At 43.4% G+C, this 25,785-nt stretch overlaps 3 protein-coding genes across 9 annotated transcripts; 2 read left to right on the top strand and 1 right to left on the bottom strand.

Moving 5' to 3' along the window:
• The first annotated feature begins 531 nt into the window (after window positions 1-531).
• On the top strand, window positions 532-8,596 carry irf5 (interferon regulatory factor 5). Of its 6 annotated transcripts, XM_069670855.1 has the most exons (10): window positions 532-722; window positions 1,258-1,491; window positions 1,762-1,981; window positions 2,155-2,180; window positions 2,264-2,291; window positions 4,179-4,237; window positions 4,352-4,562; window positions 5,634-6,023; window positions 6,102-6,220; window positions 7,959-8,596. In XM_069670855.1, exons 2-10 carry the CDS (start codon window positions 1,318-1,320, stop codon window positions 8,145-8,147), a joined length of 1,416 nt encoding a protein of 471 aa, XP_069526956.1. In that variant the 5' UTR covers window positions 532-722; window positions 1,258-1,317; the 3' UTR covers window positions 8,148-8,596. The 6 variants fall into 6 exon arrangements, with proteins under 6 accessions (XP_069526956.1, XP_069526953.1, XP_069526955.1 ...); XM_069670852.1 differs by having other exon boundaries at window positions 1,762-1,948; window positions 4,179-4,562; XM_069670854.1 differs by lacking the exon at window positions 4,179-4,237 and having other exon boundaries at window positions 4,254-4,562.
• A 1,035-nt stretch (window positions 8,597-9,631) lies between these two features.
• Window positions 9,632-16,552, top strand: calua (calumenin a). 2 transcript variants are annotated; one of them, XM_069671232.1, is made up of 8 exons: window positions 9,632-9,718; window positions 13,355-13,581; window positions 14,020-14,213; window positions 14,289-14,455; window positions 14,542-14,602; window positions 15,583-15,782; window positions 15,956-16,080; window positions 16,469-16,509. In XM_069671232.1, the coding sequence occupies exons 2-7, from the start codon at window positions 13,364-13,366 to the stop codon at window positions 16,058-16,060; spliced, it is 945 nt and encodes a 314-aa protein (XP_069527333.1). In that variant the 5' UTR covers window positions 9,632-9,718; window positions 13,355-13,363; the 3' UTR covers window positions 16,061-16,080; window positions 16,469-16,509. The 2 variants fall into 2 exon arrangements, with proteins under 2 accessions (XP_069527333.1, XP_069527332.1); XM_069671231.1 differs by having other exon boundaries at window positions 15,956-16,552.
• A 214-nt stretch (window positions 16,553-16,766) lies between these two features.
• Window positions 16,767-22,722, bottom strand: opn1sw1 (opsin 1 (cone pigments), short-wave-sensitive 1). The gene is made up of 5 exons (XM_069671233.1): window positions 22,383-22,722; window positions 22,066-22,234; window positions 21,813-21,978; window positions 18,181-18,420; window positions 16,767-16,868 (listed from the first exon to the last, which is right to left on the bottom strand). Exons 1-5 carry the CDS (start codon window positions 22,720-22,722, stop codon window positions 16,767-16,769), a joined length of 1,017 nt encoding a protein of 338 aa, XP_069527334.1.
• Window positions 22,723-25,785: the final 3,063 nt, after the last annotated feature.

Below are 25,785 nucleotides of genomic sequence, written 5' to 3'. Positions count from 1 at the left end.
TAAATCTTTTAAATCTTAAATCTCTTTACTTAGTCTTCGATTATTGAACCTGAAAACAATATTTAAACAAAGTAAAACGTCATTTAAACAAACAGATAATTGTATACTTTTCACGTTTATACTGCTAATATATACTTATGCTTTATATACTAAAACTTATACTGATATACTAATTCGAACAGTTATAAATGAAAAAGGATTGAACATGGAACATATGTTTTTCAGGACAACATGCAGTGACATATATGACATATGTATATCTTTTTATTTTATTTTATTGTTTTTTATCAAGAAGTCTGAAGGCACAGATCAGAGTTCATCTAAAAAATATCTGACTAACAACTTAATATATCTGTGTATTTACACTATAGTGTTTATTGACCTTATATTTACAGTATGTGCCTTTGTGTCTGTTCTCACTTGTTGCTACGACAGTTTTATTTTCCAATAGTGTGGTGAAGCTTTTATTTTTTCTCTCTGACAGGAAGTACTTGTTCTTATTACGTCATATTGACGCGGATCTGATCTGAGTTCCGTCAAAGTTTGAACGAGAGGATCGCGTGAGCCGCTTTGGTCCCCCGTAGTTTGTTCGTTTGTTTGTCTGTTTTCGTTTGTTTGTTTGTTCGATTGTTGACGTCACGGTGACGCTGCAACCGTTTAACCGGAACACGCGCTTGTTTGCCAATTCGCGTAGCACCGGCACGGCCAGAAACCGGGACCAGGTGAGTCCATCAATGCAATCACTGCGCACACACACACACACAAACGCACACACACTTAAGTCCTCAACATTTATGAACTGTCAGTCTTCTGCCGTTATGAATACATCCCTGTTGGTCTGATCCCATGACTGTGACTCAATGACTTCCTAAAACTTTTAAGGAACAAAGCAGAGGTGTGTGTGTGTGCGCGCGCGCGCGTGCGCATTATGTAATAATGCTAAATCTAACTACCACATTAACAGTACTCTTCAGACTGCAAGGAATAAACAAATACCAAAAGTACAAATACACACAAGTATAACTTTACGTTTTTACTCTAAAATAAACTCATGATCTCATTAACCCAGAAAACCATCACATGATGAAGTATTTCAAGAAGTACTATGTGTATCAGTGTAAATTGAGTGAACTATACACCAGGTTTGGTGCACAGTGTTATAGTGAGGTGAGAGCAGAAAGTAGAAGAACAGCAGAACAGACTTCCACATTAAAAAGTTTGTATTTAAGGAGGAGTGTGTTCTCCTGGTCCCCACAGCTTCCAGGCCTCCTACTGACCCCCTGCCAGTGATCCCAGTGATCCCAATCTCCCCCCATCATGAGTGTCCAGCCCCGCAGGATCCGTCTCAAGCCCTGGTTGTTGGCTCAGGTGAACAGCGGCAGGTATCCTGGTCTACAGTGGCTCAGCCCAGACCACCGACTCTTCCAGATCCCATGGAAACACGCTACACGGCACACACCAACGTCCGATGAGGAAAACACCATCTTCAAGGTCAGAGTCACCCTCAAACGCCTCGACTTCTGACTCCTGACCTCCTGTGACCTCACCTGCTGAAGCATCTGCTGGGTGAACAGAACAAAACTTTTGTTCAACTTGGCTTTTTTATCTTTGAATTTTAGAAGGCATAATTAATGACGGAATGTAAAGAAGATAACAACAGGACGATGTTATGTTATATATCCCAATACCCCCTTTACCTGAATGTAAGGTGCACATCTCTTCCTGTAAACGTGCTTGTAATTCCTGCTGTGTGTCTGTCAGGCCTGGGCTCTAGAGACAGGTAAGTATCGGGACAGGGTGGATGAACCCGACCCTGCCAAGTGGAAAGCAAACCTGCGCTGTGCTCTGAACAAGAGCCGAGAGTTTCAGCTGAAATACGACGGAACCAAAGAAACACCGGTCCAACCGTTCAAAATCTACGAAGTCTGCGAGCAGTCAGGGAGCGCAGGTGAGAGCACTCCCCTGGAATCATGTTGTACAGGTATACATTTTTATTTCACTACTACTGCTGCTAATATTAATAATAATATTGATAATGAAAATACAAAGACTATTACTGAAACTAAATTCAGCTGAGTCTTTATAATAAGTGTTACTGTATTTATCTGTAACCTTCACTTTTTAACCCTGCATGTCCAATTGTTTCTGTTTCAGACGGCGGGGATGATGATGAAGAGGAGGTGAGGAATCAACAGACTTTCCACATTTGAATCACCTTTATTCACCTGACTGACCCGACAACAACAACCTCTTTTATTCTCAGATGCCGAACCTGATGGAGCTCTCGATCAGTGAGTGAAACTTCAGTTCAGGTTTTTTGTCAAGAAATAGAGACTCTTCACCGCAGGAACCTTGTAAATATTAAGTTAGTTTATATGTAACAACCTTAAAACTTCAGTTTATATTAACACGTAAAATATCCGTTTCATCATGGATTAGATCTGCAGAAGCTTTTTCACAGAAGGGATCAGTGAGTGAAACTGCTGAGTCAGCAGGATGAGTTCTTTCAAAATAAAATGTATGTTAACTCAACGTGTCCAGAAGCAAAATATTAGTTCTCATTAAAACTTTTCAACTTAAACCCATAAAACATGTCTGACATCAGAGGGTTAGGGTTAGAAATAAACACTAGGGGATGTTTGTAAGACTGACAGCCCAGTTTTTAACAGATCGGACTGGCCAGCAGGGGGCGCCACTCACTTTGTCATTGAGCACCATTAAAAGGAAGGATTCCTGTTCATGTTGATCCAACTGCGCATGAGGCTAAAGAATGTAGTGAAGAACGTCACACACACTTAACACACACATAATCGACCAATCAGGTTTAAGCCCCGCTCCTGACTCCAGAGAGACCCTGGAGGACCACCAATTGTTCTCTAATTCCTGCAGTAGAAACGGAGCAAGTAGAAGCTCCGATGATGTCATGAGATGACTTCATCTGATGATGTCATGAGATGACTGTGAAGGTTCTCAGTCATCCAGGTCATTCTAAGCTTAAGCCAAAGGGCAACTGGACTCGGTTGAAGTTCTTTGAGACGTTTCACCTCTCATCCGAAAGGCTTCTTCAGTTCTAAACTGACAGGTGGACGGAGTTAGAAATATAAGCCTCTGTAGGTCATTAGAATGCTAATAGATGTGTAATCAAGGGTGAGTGGTTAACATGAGCTGTTGAGCGAGTATGACTAAGAGTCATTGGTACCCACCGGTGTTGATGGGTCATTACGATGGGTCGTTACGACCATAGTACCCTCTGAGTCACAGTTCCATTAGGGCCTTTTCACATTAGGTATGATTGCTTCGTACCGTACCCTAGTATGGATGCCCCCCTTCTCCTCTGCCCCGCCGTTCAGCTTTCACATTAATTATTTCGTGCCATACCCGAGTTCACTTGCAGTAGGACTCCGAAGCAGAAGGTGGCAGTAATGCACCTCAAAAACAAGGAGAAGAAGAGTATCATCAACTACGTAATGTTGTTTATGTTGTCGTTCCAGTGTCAAAAAGCATGTGAATCTCATGATCCCTTCCCGTACAATGGAGAAAATGTTTCTTGGAGAAAATGTTTCTTGGAGAAAATCTCAAGAATGACCCTCTAACCTACATTCCTACTGTATCATCCCTGGCCGTGCAGTTCAGAGGATGACATCAGCGTTGCTGCACGCATATGCGGACATTATAAAAAGCAGTCCACTTCCGTGGTTAGGTACAGTAGCTTTTCACACCTGATGCGTACCGTAACTGAGTACACATGAACCATACTCAAGACCACCTTTTCAAGTGGATCCGGGCACGGATCAACGAACCGTACTTGAGTACGGTACAGTGTTCACATTAATCAAACAAACTGGACTTTGAGGCCAAGTGTACTCGGATCTGGGCCCGGGTCTCTAATGTGAAAGCCCCCATAGTACCCTCTGGTGTTAATGGGCTGACTCTCAGTGATACTAGGTCAACAGCTCAGGTTAAAGACTCACCCACGGTAACATCTATTAGCATACTAATTACCTACAGAGGCTTATATTTCTAGCTCCATCCACCAGTCAGAACTGAAGAAGCCTTTTGGATGTGAGGTGAAACGTCTTCAATAACTTCAACCAAGTCCAGTTGCCCTCTGGATTAATTTTAGAGTCATTAGATGACTTCATCTGATGACGTCATGAGAGGATGTCATGTCTCCTCAGACCCAAGGACCAGTGACCCCCCCTCCTTCAACTTCACAGCTCCTTCAGAGGTGACTCAGGTCAGTTTGTCCACAGATGGGACGTTTGGACCTCCACATGTGATCCCCATCCCCCTCTTCCAAGACAGAGTCCTCCCAATGAACTCTGACCTCCCCATTACCCCTGACCTCCAGGCCCAGGGGCAGAGGGTTGATCAGGGGTCCTTCGTCCTTCCTACAGGACTCCCCAGTGGGCTTCAGGACCTGAATTCTATGCCCCCCCCGGCTGCGTCTGACCCCCCTGGGCCGGCCTCGATGGAGACCAGCAGCATCGGGGGCGTCCAGAACCAGGGAGACCCACAGAACAACCAACCCTGCAAGTACGACCTGCTGAACAGCGTCCCACGTGAGTATGACCTCTGACCTCTGACCTGCAGGTCTAATCAGAATCAGAATCGGGGTTTATTGCCAAGAAGGTTTGCACATACAAGGAATTTGTTTTGGTGATTTAGGTGCAGAAAAATTAACACAGAACTAGAATAAAAAGAAAAAAATAGAATAGAAAATAGGCAATAAGAATAAAAATATAAAAAGAAATACGTATAACACAAAATATGTACAACACAGGTGTAATTAAAAACTGTACAGGGGGGGGCGTTGAGGTGCTGGGCGAGGTGGAGGTGATAAGCTGTGGTGGTTGTTGTTGTTGAAAAGAGTCACGGGGGACGGTGTCAGGACTGTCCCATTGTCTTTCAAAGCGACAGTAAAACTCGTTCAGGTCGTTGGCATGGCGCAGGTCATTAACAGAGTGGGGGGTTTTCGGTTTGTAGCTGGTGAGCTGTCTGAGACCCTTCCAGACTGAGTCAGCATCTCCCCCTGAAAACTGCTGCTGTAGTTTCTCAGAGTACAGACGCTGAGCTTCTGTCACCGCCCGGCTGAAGGTGTATTTAGCCTGAAAAAAGATTCCAGTCCAGAAGAACAATGAAATTAAGTTCGTCCAGTTTATTGCACAGAGAACGCACGTTGGAGAGAAAAATACCCGGTAAAGCAGTGCATAGTCCGCGGCGGCGTAGACACACAAACCTCTCAGAGCTTTTTAGCCTAGCTTTGCACAAAAAACTGTTATTCTTGTGCCCTCACAAGAGCTAGCTAAACAGCACAGGTTTCTTACCTGGCTCCAGGTTCAGGTACCTGGGCTCAGTCCTAAAGGAGCAGTATGCGTGTCTGTGGTCCAGCGGCCTGTTGGTTTCGCTGGTTTGATTCCTGGCTGCCCGGCTCCCTTGAACCAGACATTGAACCCCACACAGTTCCTGTTCTCAGAACTTCAACAGATGTCACAACTGACCCTTCTGTGTTGCTGTTGTAACAGATGTAATAACTGACCACTCTGTGTTGCCATAGTAACAGATGTAATGACTGACCACTCTGTGTTGCTATAGTAACAGATGTTATAAGTGACCCCTCTGTGTTGCCGTAGTAACAGATCTGGACCTGAAGTTCCAATACCGTGGTCGCACGGTGGGCTCTCTGACAGTCAGTAACCCTCAGGGTTGCAGGTTGTATTTCGGACACCTGGAGCCGACCCCTGAGCAGGTGGACCTGTTCGGACCCGTCACCTTGCAGCAGGTCCTGTTCCCGGGGACGTCTGAAATCCAGAACCAGAAGCAGCGGTTCTACACGGAGGCCCTGTTGGACGTAATGGACCGCGGTCTGATCCTGGAGATCTGGGAGCAGGACATCTACGCCATCCGCCTCTGTCAGTGTAAGGTGTTCTGGTCAGGACCGGGCATGTCGGATCAGGGTCCACCAAACCCTATGGAGAGGGAGAAGAAGATCAAAGTGTTCAGCCTCAACGACTTCCTGCAAGGTGACCAATCAGAGCGCAAAGAGAAAACTGTCTTGATGTTTATTTAAACTAAATGTGTGAAATAAATTCTGTCCACAGGACTGATCCTGTTCCAGAAGGGGGAGGCTGAGAACCCTCCTCCCTTTGAGATCCACTTCTGCTTCGGGGAGGACTGGCCCGACAAAAAACCCAGAGAGAAGAAACTCATCATGGTCCAGGTCTGTTCATGTCCACAGGGGGCGCTCTAACTAAACTCAACAAACACACAAAAACTGAACTCTTCTTCACAGTTGTCCAACTCCCATTCAGGCTCAGCTTAACGCCTGGACTCACCTACAGGGTTTATCATCCAATCATGCTCCAGTGTGACTCATCTACAAGGTGTATCATCCAATCATGCTCCAGTGTGACTCATCTACAAGGTGTATCATCCAATCAGGCTCCAGTGTGACTCACCTACAGGGCTTAGAATCCAATAAGGCTCCAGTATAGGTGGAGGTACCAGAAACTTTCAGTTCTAGGAACTTTTCTTCAAGGAACTAAATGTTTCCTGCGGCCCATTGTTGTCTGCATTTCAACCACGGCCAAAAGTCCCAGGAAGATTATGCAAATCAGGCCAATGATGTATGGAGAAGCAATAAAAGTAACTGCACTACACCGCCAGTCCAGTAGGTGGCGGTAAGGTACCTTTAAGCTGGTATGCCAACTGCCATTAAAACTCAAAAAATAAGAGGGTGTCATCATTTGTGGGACACAAGAGTTAGCCTGTTAGCGTGAGAGATTCAACTGTTTTTGATTGTGTTTTATTGCATTGTAAATGGATTGAGCATGAAAGCTTGCGTCTCCTACTTCCTGTTTTCACACACAACCACACACCGTGTGTGTGCTGCTGGTGTAACAGCACATCCGCTCTGTGAAAGTGGGAGACACAAGCTCTCTTTTCAGGAAGCTACTGTCACGGTGCAGATCACGCTGATTAAACTTACATTTGAACACCATTAGAAATAGTTGATGACATACCATATAGCACAGCAGCAGCCCACAGGTCTATTTCTCTTTAATTTATAAGAAACGTGTCTATAATGTGACTATCAAAACTAGGTGAGTCACTGAGAGGAGAAAGCAGGGCTCTGGCTGACACGCTGATTCCAAGGAGGAAACATGAGGCCATTACTGCAGGTTGAGGGTGTTTATTTTAACCCTTTCAATAAAAACATACATTTGAACATTTATGCAATGATGGACTTGTAGGACTAGACTATGATGGGAAATAGCTTTAGCGGTCAACAGAAATATGGGCACCCTACCTCTCCCTCTCTCTGTACCAAGCACACAAATTCACAGGTAGGTGCAGGTGGTATCTGTTAGGCAAGTGACCAGTGAGAACATATATCCCTGCCTCTACAGTGTCGCTCCACCTGAACTATCTGTACTTTTTCATAAGGGTGTCTGAACCAAGAGTGGTAAAAGGAGGGGTTTGTTATGTTAAAGGAAAATTGACTTTGACTAGTCCAAAATAATAAGAAATACGATCCTTAATTGTTTATATGGACATGAAAATACACTGCATTCATCTGGTATAATTTCCTGTATTTTTTAATATCTCAATAAATATCGCAAAACAAGCAAAAAGATATGAGTACTCGACCAATCAGGGACTTTTCAGGGGGTAAGTCAATTACCCTGGAACTAAATTTAGGCCCTGGTTCCTGCTGTCGAAACGCACAGAGTTCCTCAAAATGTTACTAGTTCCTGGGGAAAGTTCCTGCTGTCAAAAAGCACCTTATGACTCACCTACAGGATGTATCAGCCAATCAGGCTAAATGACAGTCCCAGACGACAACTTCTAGTAAATTTACTACAAAGTCCTTCATGGTTTACATAATTTTAGATTTATGAAATCTAAATGTGTGGTTTCACCTGTGAGTGCTGGAACCTAATTCTGGTTATCCTCAGGTAGTTCCTGTGGTGGCTCGGATCCTGACGGAGATGTTCTCTGGAGAACTCAGCTGGTCCACAGACAGCATCCGGCTGCAAATCTCAAACCCTGATGTGAAAGACCAGACAGTGGAGCAGTTCAAGGAGCTGCAGAGACTCCTGCAGAGCCAGCACATCCAGGGGCCCTGGACTCCCACTGTCTCCTGAACGCCAGGACTCTGATGGGGAAGGGGGCATCATCAGCTGCAGGGCTGGAGCAGGAGGATCCACAGAGACCCTGTACCTTGCAGGTGTTTCTTTAATGACTCCCTTCAGTACCTATCCAGATCAGGTGTTCTGATCTAGATCAGGTCCTCAGTTGTTTTCAGAGTCTGTTTGTCTGTGGAGCAGTTTTTACCGGCCCTTTTTTAAACTGAGTTTATTATCGAGTTAAAAATGAGAATGTCATCTGCATTTTGACAACAAATCTTCCAGTGACGATATGGATGCCTCCCTCCACACAAAGATGTAAACTACGACTAAATCAAAAACGTTTCTGTAACTTTTCTCTTGGTGAGTTTGTTCAGGATTTTATTAACACCGTCAATATTCTGTCATCCCTCAGCTGTTTTCCATACATTGTTTTTTAAAAGGAAATAAACAGGAAGTCTGTGACACTCTGTTCTAAGAGTCTGGATACTTTGATGATTAAAAGATAATACAACTACTCACATTTAACTAAAGTATCTCCTCATATTAAACTGATCAATGCCTGACACTGATCTGATTTTTATGACCACACGTTGAAATTAATTTTTCTGGTAACCTCAAGCACAAAAAAATAAGTAATCAGTTAATCAAGCAGTCAACACGAGATAGTTCCATCATCTCAAATGTCATTATCTCAAAATATTTTCAACCATCTCTGTTTTCTTTCTGAGTAAACCAAAACTTTTTGGGTCTTTTTTCAAACAACACTAAATATTTGAGGAAAAACATTTGTCTCTTTACAGCATTAAATGATCAAATGAAAATGGAGACAATCAACATTGTGCTTCATGTATTCCTAAACTCTACAGAGGATGAACCTTGCAGATTGAATGCCTCTATGATCGTTATTGACCTGTAGCGCCCCCTTCAGGACAAAAGTTGCATGTTTAACTTCGTTTTGACAGTTTTCCTCAGTTCTTCTAACCCTGTATGTTTAATGACAGTTTGTAACGTTTTTAGTTTCTTTTATACTATTTATGTCTGAAATCATGTTTTCAGACATAAATAATGGTCTAATAATTAATGGTGCAGAGGTGTTCATGTTCCATGACTGTGGTTCAGGACTTTGGGGTCTAATCTGAACTCCGGCTCTGGTGTTTGGGGTCTAAGATATAAAGCAGTTTCTTTTATATCTGAAAGGTGATCTATAATCGATAAAGGATCAATCACTCGCTCTCAGACCGGCTCTGGTTTCAGGTTTGAGGACGTGGCAAAGTATCACCCTCGTCGGCAGTGAAGACTTTTCTCATCACTGAATGTCTGCCCCGCTGTCATTGGTCCACACACGGCCAACAGCCAATGAGCATGGCGTAACATGACAAAGCCTGTTGACGTCATGAACTGAACGCGGACGCTTGCTGAAATGGACCAATCAGATCAGGGGTAGTGTTCCGGTGGGCTTCTGATTGGCTGCGGCAGGACGGAAGCGGTTCTGCGGGGCTGGAGAGAGATGTTCGGCGGAGAAGAGAGACGGTGAACCGGCACGGTCCGAGACCGGGTGAAGAGTCAAGCTGGACAAGACCACTCCGGTAAGAGCTGAGGAAGACTGACGGCCTCTGGCGGGAAAATAAAGATGAATTATTCATGTTCATTATCACAGCTGAGAGCGTCTGTTAGTTACGTCTCTGTTCATTATCTCGAGGTTTTACTCGTGCTGCTACTGGTCGTTACTGGTTGTTTAAAGTTAGTAGTTGTAAGTAAATATTACTAACAGATATTACTAGTTGTTGGTAGATTTCACGAGTTGGTAGTAGTTATCGGTAGTCGTAACTGGTTATGGTTATAGTTGCCTTGTTTTTTTACATCTTTTAAGATAAGCTTTTTTTATTTATCCCCCACAAGGGAAATTTACTTGTTACAGCAGCCCAAGAGACAGGCAAATTGAAAACATACTCAAGTAATACAATTAGACAAAAAAGTACAGTTGGCAGTAGGAAATGGCAAAAGCATAGAAAAAAATCTGACAACAATAATAGTAATAAAACTATACACACTATGTACACATTTTCCTTGTCGATAGATCTGCATGGGTTTATTTTTCTGCACAGAAAATTGTACTGCCATTTTAAAACATAAAAACACACAGGGTGTGTAGCATGATTAAAAACAGAAATTAGAAATATTGCAGTAGTATTGCACAGTGTAGCAAAGATTATTGCACAGCATTTATGAACATTGTATTTATAATTTTAGTATGAATGTTGGATAATAGTTAAAGTACTATTATAGTTAAGTTATTCTACTATAATGAGGTGTTAAAGAGTCTGACAGCAGTGGGGATGAAGGACCTGTGGTAGCGCTCCTTCTTGCAGGGTGAGTGTCTCAGTCTGTCGCTGAAGGTGCTGCTTAAGGCCCCCACAGTCTCATGCAGGGGGTGAGAGGGGTTGTCCATGATAGATGTCAGCTTGGTAACATCCTCCTCTCACCCACCTCCTCTATGGAGTCCAGAGGACAGAACCGGCCCTCCTGACCGGTCTGTCCAGTCTCTTCCTGTCCCTCTCTGTGCTCCCTCCTTCCCAGCAGACCGCTGCATAGAAGACTGCAGACGCCACAACAGTGTCGTAAAATGTTCGTTACAGAGTCATGCATACTCAAAAGGACCTTAGTCTCCTCAGCAGGTGCAGGCGACTTTGGCCCTTCTTGTACAGGACATCTGTGTTGTGTGACCAGTCCAGTTTATCGTTGAGGTGAACACCCAGGTACTTGTAGGTCTCCACCCTCTCAATATCCAAACCCTGGATGTTCACCCGTGCAGTCTGGGGTGTCTTCTCGTGGAAGTCAGTCAACATCTCCTTCGTCTTGCTGGCATTGAGCTGAAGATTGTTAAGCTCACACCAGTCAACAAAGTCTGTGATGACCTCCCTGCACTCCTGTTCGTTCCCTCAGATACCCATCCGATGATGGCTGTATCTTTGTAGAACTTCTGGAGGTGACAGCTCCCAGAGTTTTAACTGTAGTCCAATGTGTACAAGGTGAAGAGAAAGGGGGAGAGCACAGTCCCCTGTGGGACCCCTGTGCTGCAGACCATCATGTCAGACACACAGTCCTGACGCCTCACATACTGCGGTCTGTTGGTGAGGTAGTTGATTGTCAAGGCAGCCAGGGGTCCGTTTCACAAAGCAGGTTTATTGAAAACTCTGAGTCTGTTAACCCTGAAATGAGGGAAACTCTGAGTTTTCCGTTTCACAAAGGGAGGTAACTCAAACCAGAGAAAGAGGGGTAACTCTATTCTGTTTCACAGAGAGAGGTAACTTAAGCTCTCGGTCAGTTACCGTAGTAACAGACTCTATCAACCTAACCTGGCCGGGACCAGGTTTTTCTCAATGAACCTCGAGTTTCTCTCTGTCTCCGCCCTCTTTCAGCCACACATGGTATTTGATTTCCTCATTCATTCAGTCAGCAGGCGAGTTTTGGCGTAGCATAGTTCTGCCGTCTGTTATTTTTTAAAATCATTAAATCAGTCAGTAGGCCTATATCAGAAGTCCAGTAGGCACAGTAGGTGGCGACTACTGTGCCTACTGTCCTTTTGATAACGATCCCGTGGATGAAGGTGAAGCATTACTGCGGAGAAAATTAAATATTTGTCGGGAGATGGTTATCAGACCGCGCATAGATGTTCTAGCATTTCCAGACAATTATCTTTTTGAGCGGTACCGTTTCACGTCACAGTCAATCGTCTACATGCACAACCTAATCCGTCCCTACATGTGCAACATTACCAACCGTAGTCATGCTCTCACATCCCAGCAGATATCGGGGCTCCATTGATGCTGTCTTTTTATAGTTGTGGTGCACGCGCTTAACTCCGGGTGAACCTACTCAGAGTTGATCAAACTAACTCAAATCAGCTGTTCTGGAACCGAAAACTCAGAGTTTCCTATCTCAGAGTAGATCGACTCAGAGTTCAGGGTTAGACTCTGAGTTTGTTGAACCTGCTTTGTGAAACGGACCCCATGTGACAGCCTACTCCTGCTCCTTCTAGCTTCCCCCTGAACAGTGGAGGCTGGATTGTGTTGAAGGTACTGGAGAAGTCAAAGAACATGACCCTCACAGTGCTGCCGGTGTTCTCCAGGTGTGTCCGTGATATATGAAGCAGGTAGATGATTGCGACATCCACCCCAATGCCAGGTTGGTAGGCAAACTGCAGGGGGTCCAGATTGGAGCTCACCAGGGGGTGGAGGTTGTTGAGAATGATCCCCTCCATGGTCTTCATCAGGGGAGAAGTGAGGGCCACTGGTCTGAAGTGGTTGGGCTCCCTGGGATGTGTAGTCTTCGGGACTGGAACCACACAGGAAGTCTTCCACAGAGTTGGGACCCTCTCCAGGCTCGGGTTGAAGATCTCAGGTTTTTATCAGAAACGGAACGTTTTTGAACAAGAAACAAAACTATTTTTTTATGAAACATCTGAACACTTTTTGTTTCTTTAAAGAAAGACTTAAATAAAACTCACATAATAATTTATTTAAAATGCAGTAAAACTAAAGGTTAAAGAACAGAGAGGAAAAATGGTTTTATTGTATCTGTGGGCATCAAACTTATATTATAAGCTCATTGTTAGTTATGTGTGATGATATGTATGTCGTACTTTCATGTTGTCATACTTTATATACTGATGAGAATTTTAATGTTAACCATGTTTCATATTTTAAAGGAGCATTAAATACTGGTGTACCTATGACTGTACCTGTAACTGTACATCTGACTGTACCTGTACCTGTAACTGTACCTCTGACTGTACTTCTGACTGTACCTCTGACTGTACATCTGACTGTACCTGTAACTGTACCTCTGACTGTACCTCTGACTGTACATCTGACTGTACCTGTAACTGTACCTCTGACTGTACTTCTGACTGTACCTGTAACTGTACCTCTGACTGTACATCTGACTGTACTTCTGACTGTACCTGTAACTGTACCTCTGACTGTACCTCTGACTGTACATCTGACTGTACATCTGACTGTACCTGTAACTGTACCTCTGACTGTACTTCTGACTGTACATCTGACTGTACCTGTAACTGTACCTCTGACTGTACTTCTGACTGTACTTCTGACTGTACCTCTGACTGTACCTGTAACTGTACCTCTGGCTGTACATCTGACTGTACCTGTAACTGTACCTCTGACTGTACATCTGACTGTACCTGTCTCGCTCTCTCTCAGTGTTTCAGGATGATGCGTTCGATGCTGGCATGTCTCGCACTCTGTGTCGTCGTCGGCAGCAGCAAACCGACGGAGAAGAAGAGTCGAGTTCACGATGAAGAACCTCTGAGCCAACTCGAACACAACGACAACAAAAACTTTGACTACGACCACGAAGCGTTTCTGGGTCACGACGAGGCAAAAACTTTTGATCAGCTCCCCCCGGAGGAGAGCAAGCGCAGGCTCGGGTGAGTTTCTTAAAAAAACAGTAACGTTCACATCTGCGTACCTGAGCTGCAGGTGAGACCTCCTGTTCTCGTGTTCTGTGGTCACTAACTGGATTTCTTTTATTTCCTGGTTTCCAGTAGAAACATCTGAAACTGGTTCAACAAGTTCAGAATGATTTTATTTTCTAGGTTTGCAGAGAGCTTAAAGCGTACTTAATGTTATTTATGTTCATTTAGTGACACAACCTAAAACGTGTTTGTGTAGAAGAAACATGTCTGCATGTCTGTTTCAAACTAAACTCGTTTGTGTTTTTATACTTCAGCTGCCTAATCAGCTGTTGATCAGTAATCATTTATAGCTGTGTGTGTGTGTGTGCGTGTGTGTGTGTGTGTGTGTGTGCGTGTGCGTGTGTGTGTGTGCGTGCGCGTGTGTGCGTGTGCGTGTGTGTGTGCGTGCAGCATCATGGTGGACAAAATTGACAGTAACAGAGACGGATTCGTGTCTGAGGACGAGCTGAAGGTTTGGATCAAAAACGCTCAGAAGAAACATGTGCTCGACAGCGTGGAGCGTCAGTGGAGTGACTTTGACATGAACAACGACGGTCTGATCAGCTGGGACGAGTACAAGAACGTCACGTACGGATCCTACCTGGGTGAGTCTCATTCAGGTAAAACATTTAATCTGTGATGGATTTGTGATCAGTCCTGTGATCGGTCACCTCTGACAGACGACCCTCAGGCCGACTCGGAGTATAACTACACGCACATGATGGCGAGAGATGAGAGGCGATTTAGAGTTGCCGACACCAACGGAGATCTGATTGCAGACAAAGTTGAGTTTACCGCGTTCCTTCATCCTGAAGACCATGAGCACATGAAGGACGTTGTGGTGCAGGTAAGCGCAGTGTCACCGTGTGATGTCACAGCGTGAAGTCACCCACATGATGTGATGTATCAAAACCATGTTTTGCTCTCTCACAGGAAACGATCGAGGACATTGACAAGAACGGAGACGGATTCATCGACATACAGGAGTACATCGGTGAGGAAAAGGAGTAGTAAGGAGGATGTGTGATGAGTGAGAGAAAAGGGGGAGGAGAGAGAGGAGGAGTAGGAGTTGAGATAAGTGATGAGAAGGAGTAAGGAGGAGGAAGAGGAGGAGGTGGTAATGGCTGTCACACAGTGTGAATAACTCTATGGCTGCGTTTAAATGCCGTACTACATACTACATGCTATATACTGCATACTGTGTTCGGCTGTAGTCTGTAGTATGGAGGAGCTTTTCAAATTCACTTTGCAGTATGCTACGCCAGGCGGAAGTAAACAATAACCGCCGCTTCTTTAGCTATAGCGCCCCCTTCTGCTGGAATGCTGCTGCTGTCCGTCATTTCAACTGCTGCTGTGACGTTCCAGCGCTTTGCATTGTGGGATACAGTAGGCAAGGTTGACTGGTCCAATGTATACTGGAGATTTTTTCTGAATCAGAACGACATCTGGGTATTTTTGGCATCCTGCACATTTAGCTTTTGTTTACATACTGCATACTACATTTAGGCCAGATCAGGACGTACTGCTAGTGGGCGGCTGTGGCTCAGTGGTCGAGTCGGTCGTCCTTCAATCGGAAGGTTGGAGATTCGATCCCCAGCTCCCTCAGGCTACATGTTGAAGTGTAGCCAACTTGCATGAATGTGATAACGGATTAACAGTTGGGCACTTTACGTAGCAGCCTCTGCCATCAGTGTATGAATGTAATGTAATATGAGAATATACGCTATATAAGCACAGTCCATTTTAGTATAGTATGGCATTTCGAACACAGCATTTGATTGTCTTTCTATCAGTGCTCATGTTATTGGGTCTACCATCTGTTCTATCTGTTTTATGTTCTCTACAATCCTTGCTGGTCTTATATGCAGTGCATTCTGTGCTCGTTGTGTCTGGTCTGAAGTATTGTTGTGTGGTTTGAAATCTCTTATCATTTTGTTTAGTCTGTGCTCTGTGCTCGTTGTGTCTGGTCTGCAGGGGACATGTATAATGCAGAGGATGAGGAGGAGGATCCGGAGTGGGTGGAGTCAGAGCGTCAGCAGTTTTCTGAGTTCAGAGACAAAAACAAAGACGGAAAAATGGACAAAGAGGAGACTCTGGACTGGATCCTTCCATCCGATTACGACCATGCTGAAGCCGAGGCAAAACACCTGCTGCACGAGTCTGACGCCAACCAGGTGAGACTGTTTACCTTCACATTCACCTGTTTAACTGTGTAACACCTGTGTATCACCTGTGTAACACATTTTAAAACTGTAATCCCTGTTAAACACTGACGTCATACCAGTGCATCACCTGGAGAACACCTTTGTTATACCTGTGTCACACCTGTCCTCATTTCTTTGTTCAGGATGGGAAACTCACCAAAAAGGAAATCCTGGATAAATTTGATGTGTTTGTTGGGAGTCAGGTGACGGACTTCGGGGAGGCGTTGCTGCGACACGACGAGTTCTAGAGACGGCACAGAGTCTAAAAGTAGATAAAATGTTTTGTTTTTGAAAATGTATTTATTCAAAGGAAATCTTTTCATTTATGTTACGAGTTAAATTTGGAGTGCTGTTACATTCAGATGTTTTTATTTCACTCCTTTATTTCTATAGTTTGGACTTTTTATCTGTTATCTTCCGTCCATGTTTAGTTTGTTTCTGGTGGATGATTTTCACTGACCTGCTCTTTGGGGCCTCCGTTTTTTTTGTAAACTTTTAGTTATTTTTGACGTGTGTTTATGTTGCAACCCAGTGGTTTTTTATGAAAACAACACTAAAATTCAGAGATCAGAGTCTAGAAATGTCATGAAGTGCTGTAAAATACGGTGAAATCACTGTGAAAACAATGACACCGTGTTGTCTCTTTTTTTACACAGACAGAAAATCAGCGATCATTTTTGGAACTTTTATTGGTGGTTATTATTGTTATAATAAAAGTATAAGTAAAAATTTTGTGATCATTTTGTCTGAACTGGCTCTTCAAGATGACACTGTTGAAACTGTTTAAGTGTTGAACTGAAAACAAAATGATGACACAGAAACAGTCTTAAAAACAAATGTTCATATTTTTATTAGATTTTTTTGTTGCCTGTGAACTAAACAAAGATGTTCTAAAGTAAAACATCAGTTGTTGTATTTAAAATTTGAAATGTCCATTTGAAAAGTTGTTGAACATTAAGAAGCTGTGGACACTGAAGACGTCTCTGTCTTTGAAGAAACTTCAGATGACTCATCCATTTTCTTTCCAAACACTGTCTCCATGATGGCGGCGTTAAACTGCAGACACAATAATGATCAGGAATTAATTTAACCTCCAATCACATGTAGAATACATAATAAATATAATATAATAATATATATATATTTTTTTTTTATGTATTATATATTATAGGGTTGCGGGGTAGTTAGACAAATGGAGGATGAATGAGGAAGAGGCGATGTGCTTTGCAGCACCGGCTAACCTGAGGTTGAGGTGTCCTAGGAAAAACAACAAACTGCTTTTGTCACTCTCGCTCACTCAACATGCGTCTTCCCCCAGAACATCGACCTCCCCTTGAAAGTTGCTTTTATAACAGTAACTTCCTCTTCCCTCCCCCGGAACTACTTTGCAAATTAGCCCCTCCAGTGGACCCCTCCCTCAATAAACAACTGCAAAACAGGAACTTACACCAAGCGTTACAATAGATAATAAATCTGCTCACCTGTCTGTTACCTACTCACCTGTCTGTTATCAGCTCACCTGTGTGTTGTCTGCACACCTGTCTGTTACCTGCTCACCTGTCTGTTACCTACTCACCTGTCTGTTATCAGCTCACCTGTGTGTTGTCTGCACACCTGTCTGTTACCTGCTCACCTGTCTGTTATCAGCTCACCTGTGTGTTGTCTGCACACCTGTCTGTTACCTGCTCACCTGTCTGTTACCTGCTCACCTGTCTGTTGTCTGCTCACCTGTCTGTTATCAGCTCACCTGTGTGTTGTCTGCACACCTGTCTGTTACCTGCTCACCTGTCTGTTACCTGCTCACCTGTCTGTTATCAGCTCACCTGTGTGTTGTCTGCTCACCTGTCTGTTACCTGCTCACCTGTCTGTTACCTGCTCACCTGTCTGTTACCTGCTCACCTGTCTGTTGTCTGCTCACCTGTCTGTTACCTGCTCACCTGTCTGTTATCAGCTCACCTGTGTGTTGTCTGCACACCTGTCTGTTACCTGCACACCTGTCTGTTACCTGCACACCTGTCTGTTACCTGCTCACCTGTCTGTTGTCTGCTCACCTGTCTGTTATCAGCTCACCTGTGTGTTTGCTCACCTGTCTGTTACCTGCTCACCTGTCTGTTACCTGCTCACCTGTCTGCTGTCTGCACACCTGTCTGTTACCTGCACACCTGTCTGTTGTCTGCTCACCTGTCTGTTATCAGCTCACCTGTGTGTTGTCTGCACACCTGTCTGTTATCAGCTCACCTGTCTGTTACCTGCTCACCTGTCTGTTACCTGCTTACCTGTGTGTTGTCTGCACACCTGTCTGTTACCTGCTCACCTGTCAGTTATCAGCTCACCTGTCTGTTGTCTGCTCACCTGTGTGTTTGCTCACCTGTTTGTTCATGAAGGCGTAGATCAGTGGGTTGTAGACACATGCGCTCTTGGAGAAAAAGGCCGGGATGGTGACGAGTCGGTAGTCTTTGTTTTCGTCAGACGAGTAAGCGAAGTAAAGAGCAGCGAAACAATACGGGCCCCAACAGATGACAAAGGATCCCACCATCACGATGATCATCCTCGATACCTCCTTCTCCGCCTTCTGGGTGGAGGCCGACTCCGTCTGCTGGGCTGCTACCTGCAGACGAAACCCACGGACAGGAGGCCACTTTCAATCCAATCCAATCCACTTTATTTATATAGCACGATTTTAACAAACACACGGTTTCCAAAGTGCTGCACAGCAAGATAAAAAAACACAATAAATAACACAACAGAAGCACAATAAAACGATGAAGACACAATAAGATAAAAGTAATAAAATAAGATAAAATCATAAGATCAACACGCTACATGGTGTCAGAAGCCAGAGAAAAGAGGTGGGTTTTAAGAAGAGATTTAAAATGCGACAGTGACGAGGCCTGTCTAATGTGGAGAGGCAATTCATTCCACAGTTTTGGAGCTGCAACAGCAAACGCTCGTTCACCTCTGAGCTTAAGCCGAGCTTTAGGGACTGTCAGGAGCAGCTGGTCAGCTGACCTGAGAGAGCGGCTGGGAGTGTAGGGGTGCAGCAGCTCCGAGAGGTAAAGTGGGGCAAGGCCATTCAAGGCTTTAAAAGCAAATAAAAGAATTGTAAAATGAATCCTAAAATGGACGGGCAGCCAGTGGAGTGAAGCTAAAATAGGTGAAATGTGCTCATACTTGCTTGTGCCAGTTAAAAGACGTGCAGCAGCATTTTGTGCCAGTTGAAGACGAGCAATGGAGGACCCACTTACCCCCATATAAAGTGCATTGCAGTAATCCAGCCGAGTGGTCACAAAGGCGTGGATTACTGTCTCAAAGTGTTGTCTCTGAAGGACTGGTTTAATTTTTGCCAGTTGCCTCAATTGGAAAAAGCTTGACTTCACCACAGCTTCAATCTGGCTGTCAAATTTAAGGTCTGTGTCCACTTTTACCCCCAAATTGTTCACAGTTGGCTTGTGATACTGTGCCAAAGAACCCAGATCAACCAGGGGGGTCACAGAAGTGCCACCAAAGACCATGACTTCTGTCTTTTTTTCATTAAAATTTAGAAAGTTTAAAGACATCCAGGCTTTAATGTCACGTAAACATTCTGACTTTTTAAGGGGGACATAGATCTGACTGTCATACGCATAGCAATGAAAAGAAATGCCATGTTTCCTGAGAATTGAACCAAGTGGGAGTAGATGGAGGGAAAATAAAAGAGGGCCAAGCACAGAGCCCTGTGGTACCCCACATGAGAGGGGAGCAGTGGAGGACAACACACTGACCAGAGTCAGTAGCTATGAAGATGTCATTAAAAATTCTTTGATTGACTCTCTGATTCGGTGCTGTGCAATGTTTTAAAACCGGATTGGAAAATCTCAAGAATATTTTGTTCATTTAAAAAGTCCATGAGCTGAGAGTAGACAATCTTTTCTGAGATTTTAGAAAGGAAAGGCAATTTAGAGATAGGCCTGACATTTGCCAAAACAGTAGGATCCAGCCCAGGTTTTTTTAACAAAGGTTGCACAACGGCATGTTTAAAATGAACAGGAACCACTCCAGAGGACAGACTGCTATTAATAACTGTGAGAAAAGATGGTCCGACAGTCTGGAAAGCCTCCTTAAAAAGTCGGGGAGGGACAGTATCATCTGGAGAACCTGAGGGCTTCAAATGACCAACAATCTCCTGCACAAAGGGCAGGGTCACAGGCTCAAATGAGTCCAACCCAGCAGAGCAGGGGACAGACACTGAAGGATCATTGGCAGGAGGTGAGATAAGTGCTCTGGTAGAAGTGAATTTATCAATGAAGAAGTGAAGACATTTTTCACACACAGCCGGGGAGGCCTCAATTCCAACAGTCTGTGATACATTCAGAGCAGAGTTGATAACTTTAAACAACACATGAGGCGTGTGGCAGTTTAACAGGACAATGTCAGAAAAATATTTTCTTTTAGCCTCTTTCACAATGAATTGGTGATGACGCCAGCAATCCTTCAACATTTGAAAAGACACTTGCAATTTGTCCTTTTTCCACTTTTGCTTAGCTCTTCGACAATCCAGTCTGGCAGCACGGGTTGTTTCATTCAGCCAGGGCTCCGCCTCCGATTTAGTTTTATACTGTCTGGTCTTTAATGGAGCCGCAATGTCTATGGCAGTTTGACAGGTGTCGAGAAACCATGAGGTAAGAGCCTCCGTATCCTCATACACAGATTCAGGCATGACGCAGTTTTGACTGAAAACATCTGAGAAGTGAGCAGCAGTGGAAGGGTTAATAACTCGACATGTGCGAGCAGCAGCGCGAGGTTTAACTGTTTGACAACAAACAGCAGCTTCAAACAGTACAGGCATATGATCGGAGAAAAAAGCGTCACAGATCTCCAGGTTAACAACAGGCAAACCGTGAGATAAAACAAGATCAAGAGTGTGACCACGTTCATGTGTCGGCCCAAGTACAGACTGCACAAGATTAAAAGAGTCAATGATGTTTAAAAAGTCCCGCGCCAGAGGGTTTTCAGGGCAACACACATGAATATTAGAATCTCCAACAATAAGGACCCGGTCATATTTAGGCATAATATCAGCTAAGAACACAGAAAAATCTGTTAAAAAGTCTCTGTTATATTTGGGAGGCCGATAAACCACAGCACACAACACCGTGTGAGAATGCCCCAGCTCAAACAGACTCAGTTCAAAGCTGGTGAAGGAGGATGACAGCGATATCTGTTTGCATTTAAGGTCACTCTTAAAAACAGTCGCAATTCCTCCTCCTCGGCCAGACGTCCGAGGAGAATTAAAATAGCAGCACTCGTCAGGTAAAAGTTCTGTGAAGACACTGGACTCACCAACACTCAGCCAAGTCTCGGAGATAAAGAGAAAATCCAGATCCCGGGAAATGAAGAAATCCTTAAGGATAAATGATTTATTCCCAAGTGATCTGGCGTTGACCAGAACAAACCTGGCAGGAGCTGGCGGGTCAGAGCGAACAGCTGACGAGGAGGCCGTCGAGAGACACACAGGCGAGGCCCAGCTCCATATCCACCTCGATCAGGACGTACCAAACCGGCCCTCAGCATCACAAGACAGCCGCTACGCTTTCCCCGGCGTCGGGGCCGTTTTCGCTGCGGGGGTGGCACTAGAGTGCGGCGGAGGAATGTCGGGAGATCCGATAGGAAATGAGGGTCAGTTTTTTTCCCTTAATAATCAACTTTGACAGTATTTTTGGCGGTGATTCTCAGATCTAGCAGCGTTTGGCGATCATACACCAGCAGAGTGTTGACGGTATGTACAACAAGTGTTAGAAACAGCAGAAACACAACAGTTGGAGCAGCTGACGGTCTGCCTGACACACTGGCGCCATCTTGCCTAATATTGACTTTCAATTCAAAACATTGATCTATTGATTGATGTGCTTATTAGTCGATCAGGTGTTTTTAAGATGGTCTATTGATTAATGATGTACTGATCAGGTGTTACTTAGATAGATGGTCTACTGATTAATGATGTATTGATCGGGTGTTACTCACAGCTCTCAGGGCACTCAGCAGCTGAGAGTAGGAGAAGATGATGATGGTTAGTGGAGCGAAGAAGCAGGTTACCATCAGGAACTGTGTGTAGGAGTCGGTGTGGTATTCCTCGTTGTGAGTGTACCAGTCGGGTCCACATGAGCAGCCCAGACCTTCAGGGATGTACCTGAGAACAGAAACATGAAGGGGTCACATGTTCATGTTTAAATTACCTACAGATACCTGCAGAGGCCTCCTACAGATGTGTTCCTACCTACTCCAGCCAAAGAAAGGAGGGATTGCACAGCCGATCCCCATGAACCAGGTGAAGGCCACAGCAGCCAGCGCGTGGTTACTGCCGAACTTAAAGGCTCCAAAAGGTTTACAGATGACCATGTACCGCTCGAAGGACAAGACTGCCAGAGACCAGGCGGTCACCAGACCTGAAGAGACAGGAGACAAGAGACAGGAAACATGAGACAGGAGACAAGAGACAGGAAACCAGGATGTCACCAGACCTAAGAATAAGCACAGAGACAGGAGACAAGAGACTGTAGCTCATGTTATGCACCTGTAGCTGATGTTTCCTACCTGCTATAGATCCCATGGCAGACTCCATTGCGCACATTGTGTGACCGAGGAAGTAGTAGCCCCTCATGCTGCAGATAAACACCTGGCTGACGGAGAAGGTGACGAAGATGAATCCTGCCAGGGAGATGTTGACCAGGATGTAGTTTAGAGGGACTCGAATCTTCTTGTACTTGGCCGTGACAAGGAGAACAACAAAATTTAAAGGTGTTCCAACGAATAGGACGAAGCCCATGAAGGCGGTCTGCAGGTAAAACACCCATTGAGGGGCCAGGTAATATTGGGGCCCCTCAAAGGGACTCACTTTGGAAATGTTCTCGTACAGGTGGAAGTGTTTCCCCATGGCGAGCTCTCTACCACACTTGTTGACTTCAGCCTCTTTATATACACACATAAACCACTTACACAAAAGATTTAGTCTGATGAGCTGCTTTGTTTTTTCTAAAGTCTTTTCGGATTTTCAGTTTTCTGCACGGCACTTTAATCTGCTTACAGACTTCAGTCAAAGCAAGCGCCACATATTCATGGCATTTACATGTAAAACCACACTTCATACAAAACTAAATATACTTCTGAAACTGTAAGTAAAGAAGTAAAGAGTAAGCAAGTAAAGACAATAACATGTGGCAACATTTTCATGAGAACAAACGCAAAATAAATATAGTGTGTAGTAAAACTTCAAGTATTAGTCACTAATATGAAGCTAGTTCACTTCACCTGGTGGTGTATTGTGTACTGTGGTTTATTTTTTGTACAGAAAATAATTAGGTTAATAAATAAGTAACTCTAAACAAACTGCTGGTTTTGTTTAATCAGAGTTTGACATGTTTTTTTTTAAATGTATTTACTTACTTAAAAACACAAGAGGCACTAAATAACAAGACCTGGGATAGGCTTAAAAAACACTGATCATTTACACCGTGTAAACTTATATAAAAATGTTTTTCAGATGTTTACATGTGTTCAGTTAAATTTTGTGTTTGAGTTGATTCAGCTTCATTTTACAGAGAAACGTCTCACATCAGAGTTAAACTATCATATAACTAACTACCCCATTAAACTACCAACCTCCACACTGAACAGTTAACAAGCACAGAAGGTAACCCTAACCCTAGCTCAGTATCTACAGTCCTTTAATGACTAATTAATCTGTTCTTCTTATTACAGGCCTGCAGAAAACACTGCAGACTGAACCTTTACTTGTGTTTATTCATCCACATGTATGTTATTTCTTTGTTTTGTTTTAACTTAAGTACATTTCTAAATATATATTTAAATGTATATTATTATTATTATTATTATTCTACATTATTTCACCTTGTTCATCACATATGAACTGATTTTCCTTTGTTTTTTTATTGTTTGATGAACATGTAATATACATTTTTAAATAAACTGCTAATACCAGCAGATGTTGCTTTCATCATGAATAGACACAAAGGTTTCCCCCTCACTGTTATACTAGTGTACATGTATGTATATAATATTCATATACAGCATATCACAGTGTTAAGTTGAGACTGGAGGACGCAGCAGAGCGGCAGAGAGCAGCCGGTTAATCCAATAAGAACCTTTAAGTTTTTGCTCCGTGTTAGTTCAGGTCTAATCCGGATGTTTCTGATTTACCTGACCAGGTCAACTTCCTCAATCCTCTAAATCTGGAAAACATCCACATTAAAGCAGATTAGAGACAGAAAGCCGGACCAGAACCCTTAAACCCTGGAGCGGTGTGCTGCGATGAAGGGTTAATCTGGGAACAGATCATGACGTACATCTGGGACTGTTTTTTAAAAAGCCTCCAGACCTCCACCACTTCATCTCTTCACCCTTCATCAGTCCATCTCTTCACTCTTCATCAGTCCATCCTCAGAGCGTCCAGGGAAAAGTCCTTCATCACTTCATTGCTCTCGTCTCCTCAGGACCGACGCTGCAGTGAAACCTTTGAAGGTGCGTTTCTGAGTCACCATGAATCATCTGTGATATTTTTATGATTTAAATCTTCTGTCGTAAACGGTTCCTCTCTGTTTCTGTTTGTTATACTTTGTTTTTGTTTGTATCTTTTTGTTTCTGTTTGTTTATCCACAGGGGTGCCTTCTCTTTTCAATATATACCACCTCACTTGGTGCAATCATTCGCTCCCATGGTTTCTCATCCCATTGCTATGTGGACAATACCCAGCTCTTCCTGTCAGTCTTTGTTTCTGTTTGTTTGTCTTTGTTTCTGTTTGTTATTCTTTGTTTTTGTTTGTATCTTTTTTTTGATCAATCAATCAGATCAATATCCAGCTTGAACCTTTTGAACTCTTTTCCACTAAGTCTGCCCAGAACCCTATGGAGGACTGAAACTGCCATAATCAAAAATAACTAAATAAATATCTCAAATAAATAAATAAGTAAATAAAATAATAACAACAGAAATGTAGAAATAAACACCTCAATTATCAAATAAATGTTCATATTCATTTAAAAATAAATAAATATAGTCAGAAATATAAAAATAAATAAATTAAATGTTTTTATTTATTTGACAAATCCCTTCTTTTTTGTATTAATTTCTTTTTATATTTAATTATTTCCCTTTCTTCTGTTTATATTTATATCTGTTTTTCTTTATTTTCCTATTTTTTTATTTCCCTATGTATTTATTTATTTATTCATTTCTGTCTACATTTATTTCTGTATTTCTTCATCCGTATGTAAATGAGTAGGCGTGTCTTGGCTATCAAGGCATTAGCAATCAAACCCACACACCACAGTACTGTGTGGATGTGTCGAGGTCTGTGCCCAGAGCTGCGAATATGTTGGTGAGGGCTGTGTAGAAAAACGTCACATCTGAAGGAAATTTGGCAACATTATCAAGGTAATAGTGACAGCCTAGCAAGCTAACGCTATGTTAGGTAGCAAGCTGTCCTTGTAAACTCGATAATGGTTAAAACTATATCGGCAGTTACAGTGTTGGATCTGTAACTGCTGACGTATGTCTAACTTATGTCTAATTAATATTTCAGTTACATGGTAAGCGCTTCAATCAGTGCTAGTCGACCCTAGCTAATGAATCAATCACCAAACACACCAATCATGTGAGACTACACTTGTCCCTCTAGATCGAGCATCTGATCAGATCGCTGCCAGACGCTCTATTTCAGAGCTCCTGCGAGAGGAAGCTGATCGCTTAGACGATCAAGAACAACGTAAGTATAAGCCATAACCAGAAATTAGACTGCAGTGTGGATTATTGTTTTCAACCGGATATAACCAACATAATGTCTCTCTCCGTCAGTGGTTTCCGATAACTCTATCAAATTTTCCAACTGTGCCTCAACTCGAAATAGCATGAAGTCTAGAGAAGCATTTTCAGCTATGTCGCCCAAAAGCCAGTTAGCATCCATTGCTAGTTGCTTATAGCT

The sequence above is a fragment of the Semicossyphus pulcher genome, unplaced genomic scaffold (genome assembly GCF_022749685.1).
Source record: "Semicossyphus pulcher isolate SPU_LCO1_2020_fin unplaced genomic scaffold, fSemPul1.0.p SCAF_20, whole genome shotgun sequence".
Lineage (NCBI taxonomy): Eukaryota > Metazoa > Chordata > Actinopteri > Labriformes > Labridae > Semicossyphus > Semicossyphus pulcher.
The sequence above is the reverse complement of the archived record's forward strand: the minus strand, read 5'-3'. Positions and strand labels throughout refer to the sequence as shown.

What these genes read in the sequence shown, in the direction of transcription:
- irf5 (XM_069670850.1), top strand. Translation starts at nt 1,318, where the DNA reads ATGAGTGTCCAGCCCCGCAGGATCCGTCTCAAGCCCTGGTTGTTGGCT. An exon ending in CCTGATGGAGCTCTCGATCA is followed by an intron (nt 2,292 to 4,178) that starts GTGAGTGAAACT and finishes ATGTCTCCTCAG; the next exon opens with ACCCAAGGACCAGTGACCCC. An exon ending in AGAAACTCATCATGGTCCAG is followed by an intron (nt 6,221 to 7,958) that starts GTCTGTTCATGT and finishes GGTTATCCTCAG; the next exon opens with GTAGTTCCTGTGGTGGCTCG.
- calua (XM_069671231.1), top strand. Translation starts at nt 13,364, where the DNA reads ATGATGCGTTCGATGCTGGCATGTCTCGCACTCTGTGTCGTCGTCGGC. An exon ending in CGACATACAGGAGTACATCG is followed by an intron (nt 14,603 to 15,582) that starts GTGAGGAAAAGG and finishes TCTGGTCTGCAG; the next exon opens with GGGACATGTATAATGCAGAG. An exon ending in ACGAGTCTGACGCCAACCAG is followed by an intron (nt 15,783 to 15,955) that starts GTGAGACTGTTT and finishes TTCTTTGTTCAG; the next exon opens with GATGGGAAACTCACCAAAAA.
- opn1sw1 (XM_069671233.1), bottom strand. Translation starts at nt 22,722, where the DNA reads ATGGGGAAACACTTCCACCTGTACGAGAACATTTCCAAAGTGAGTCCC. An exon ending in CCTTTCTTTGGCTGGAGTAG is followed by an intron (nt 21,979 to 22,065) that starts GTAGGAACACAT and finishes TTCTGTTCTCAG; the next exon opens with GTACATCCCTGAAGGTCTGG. An exon ending in ACGCCTTCATGAACAAACAG is followed by an intron (nt 16,869 to 18,180) that starts GTGAGCAAACAC and finishes TTGTGTCTGCAG; the next exon opens with TTTAACGCCGCCATCATGGA.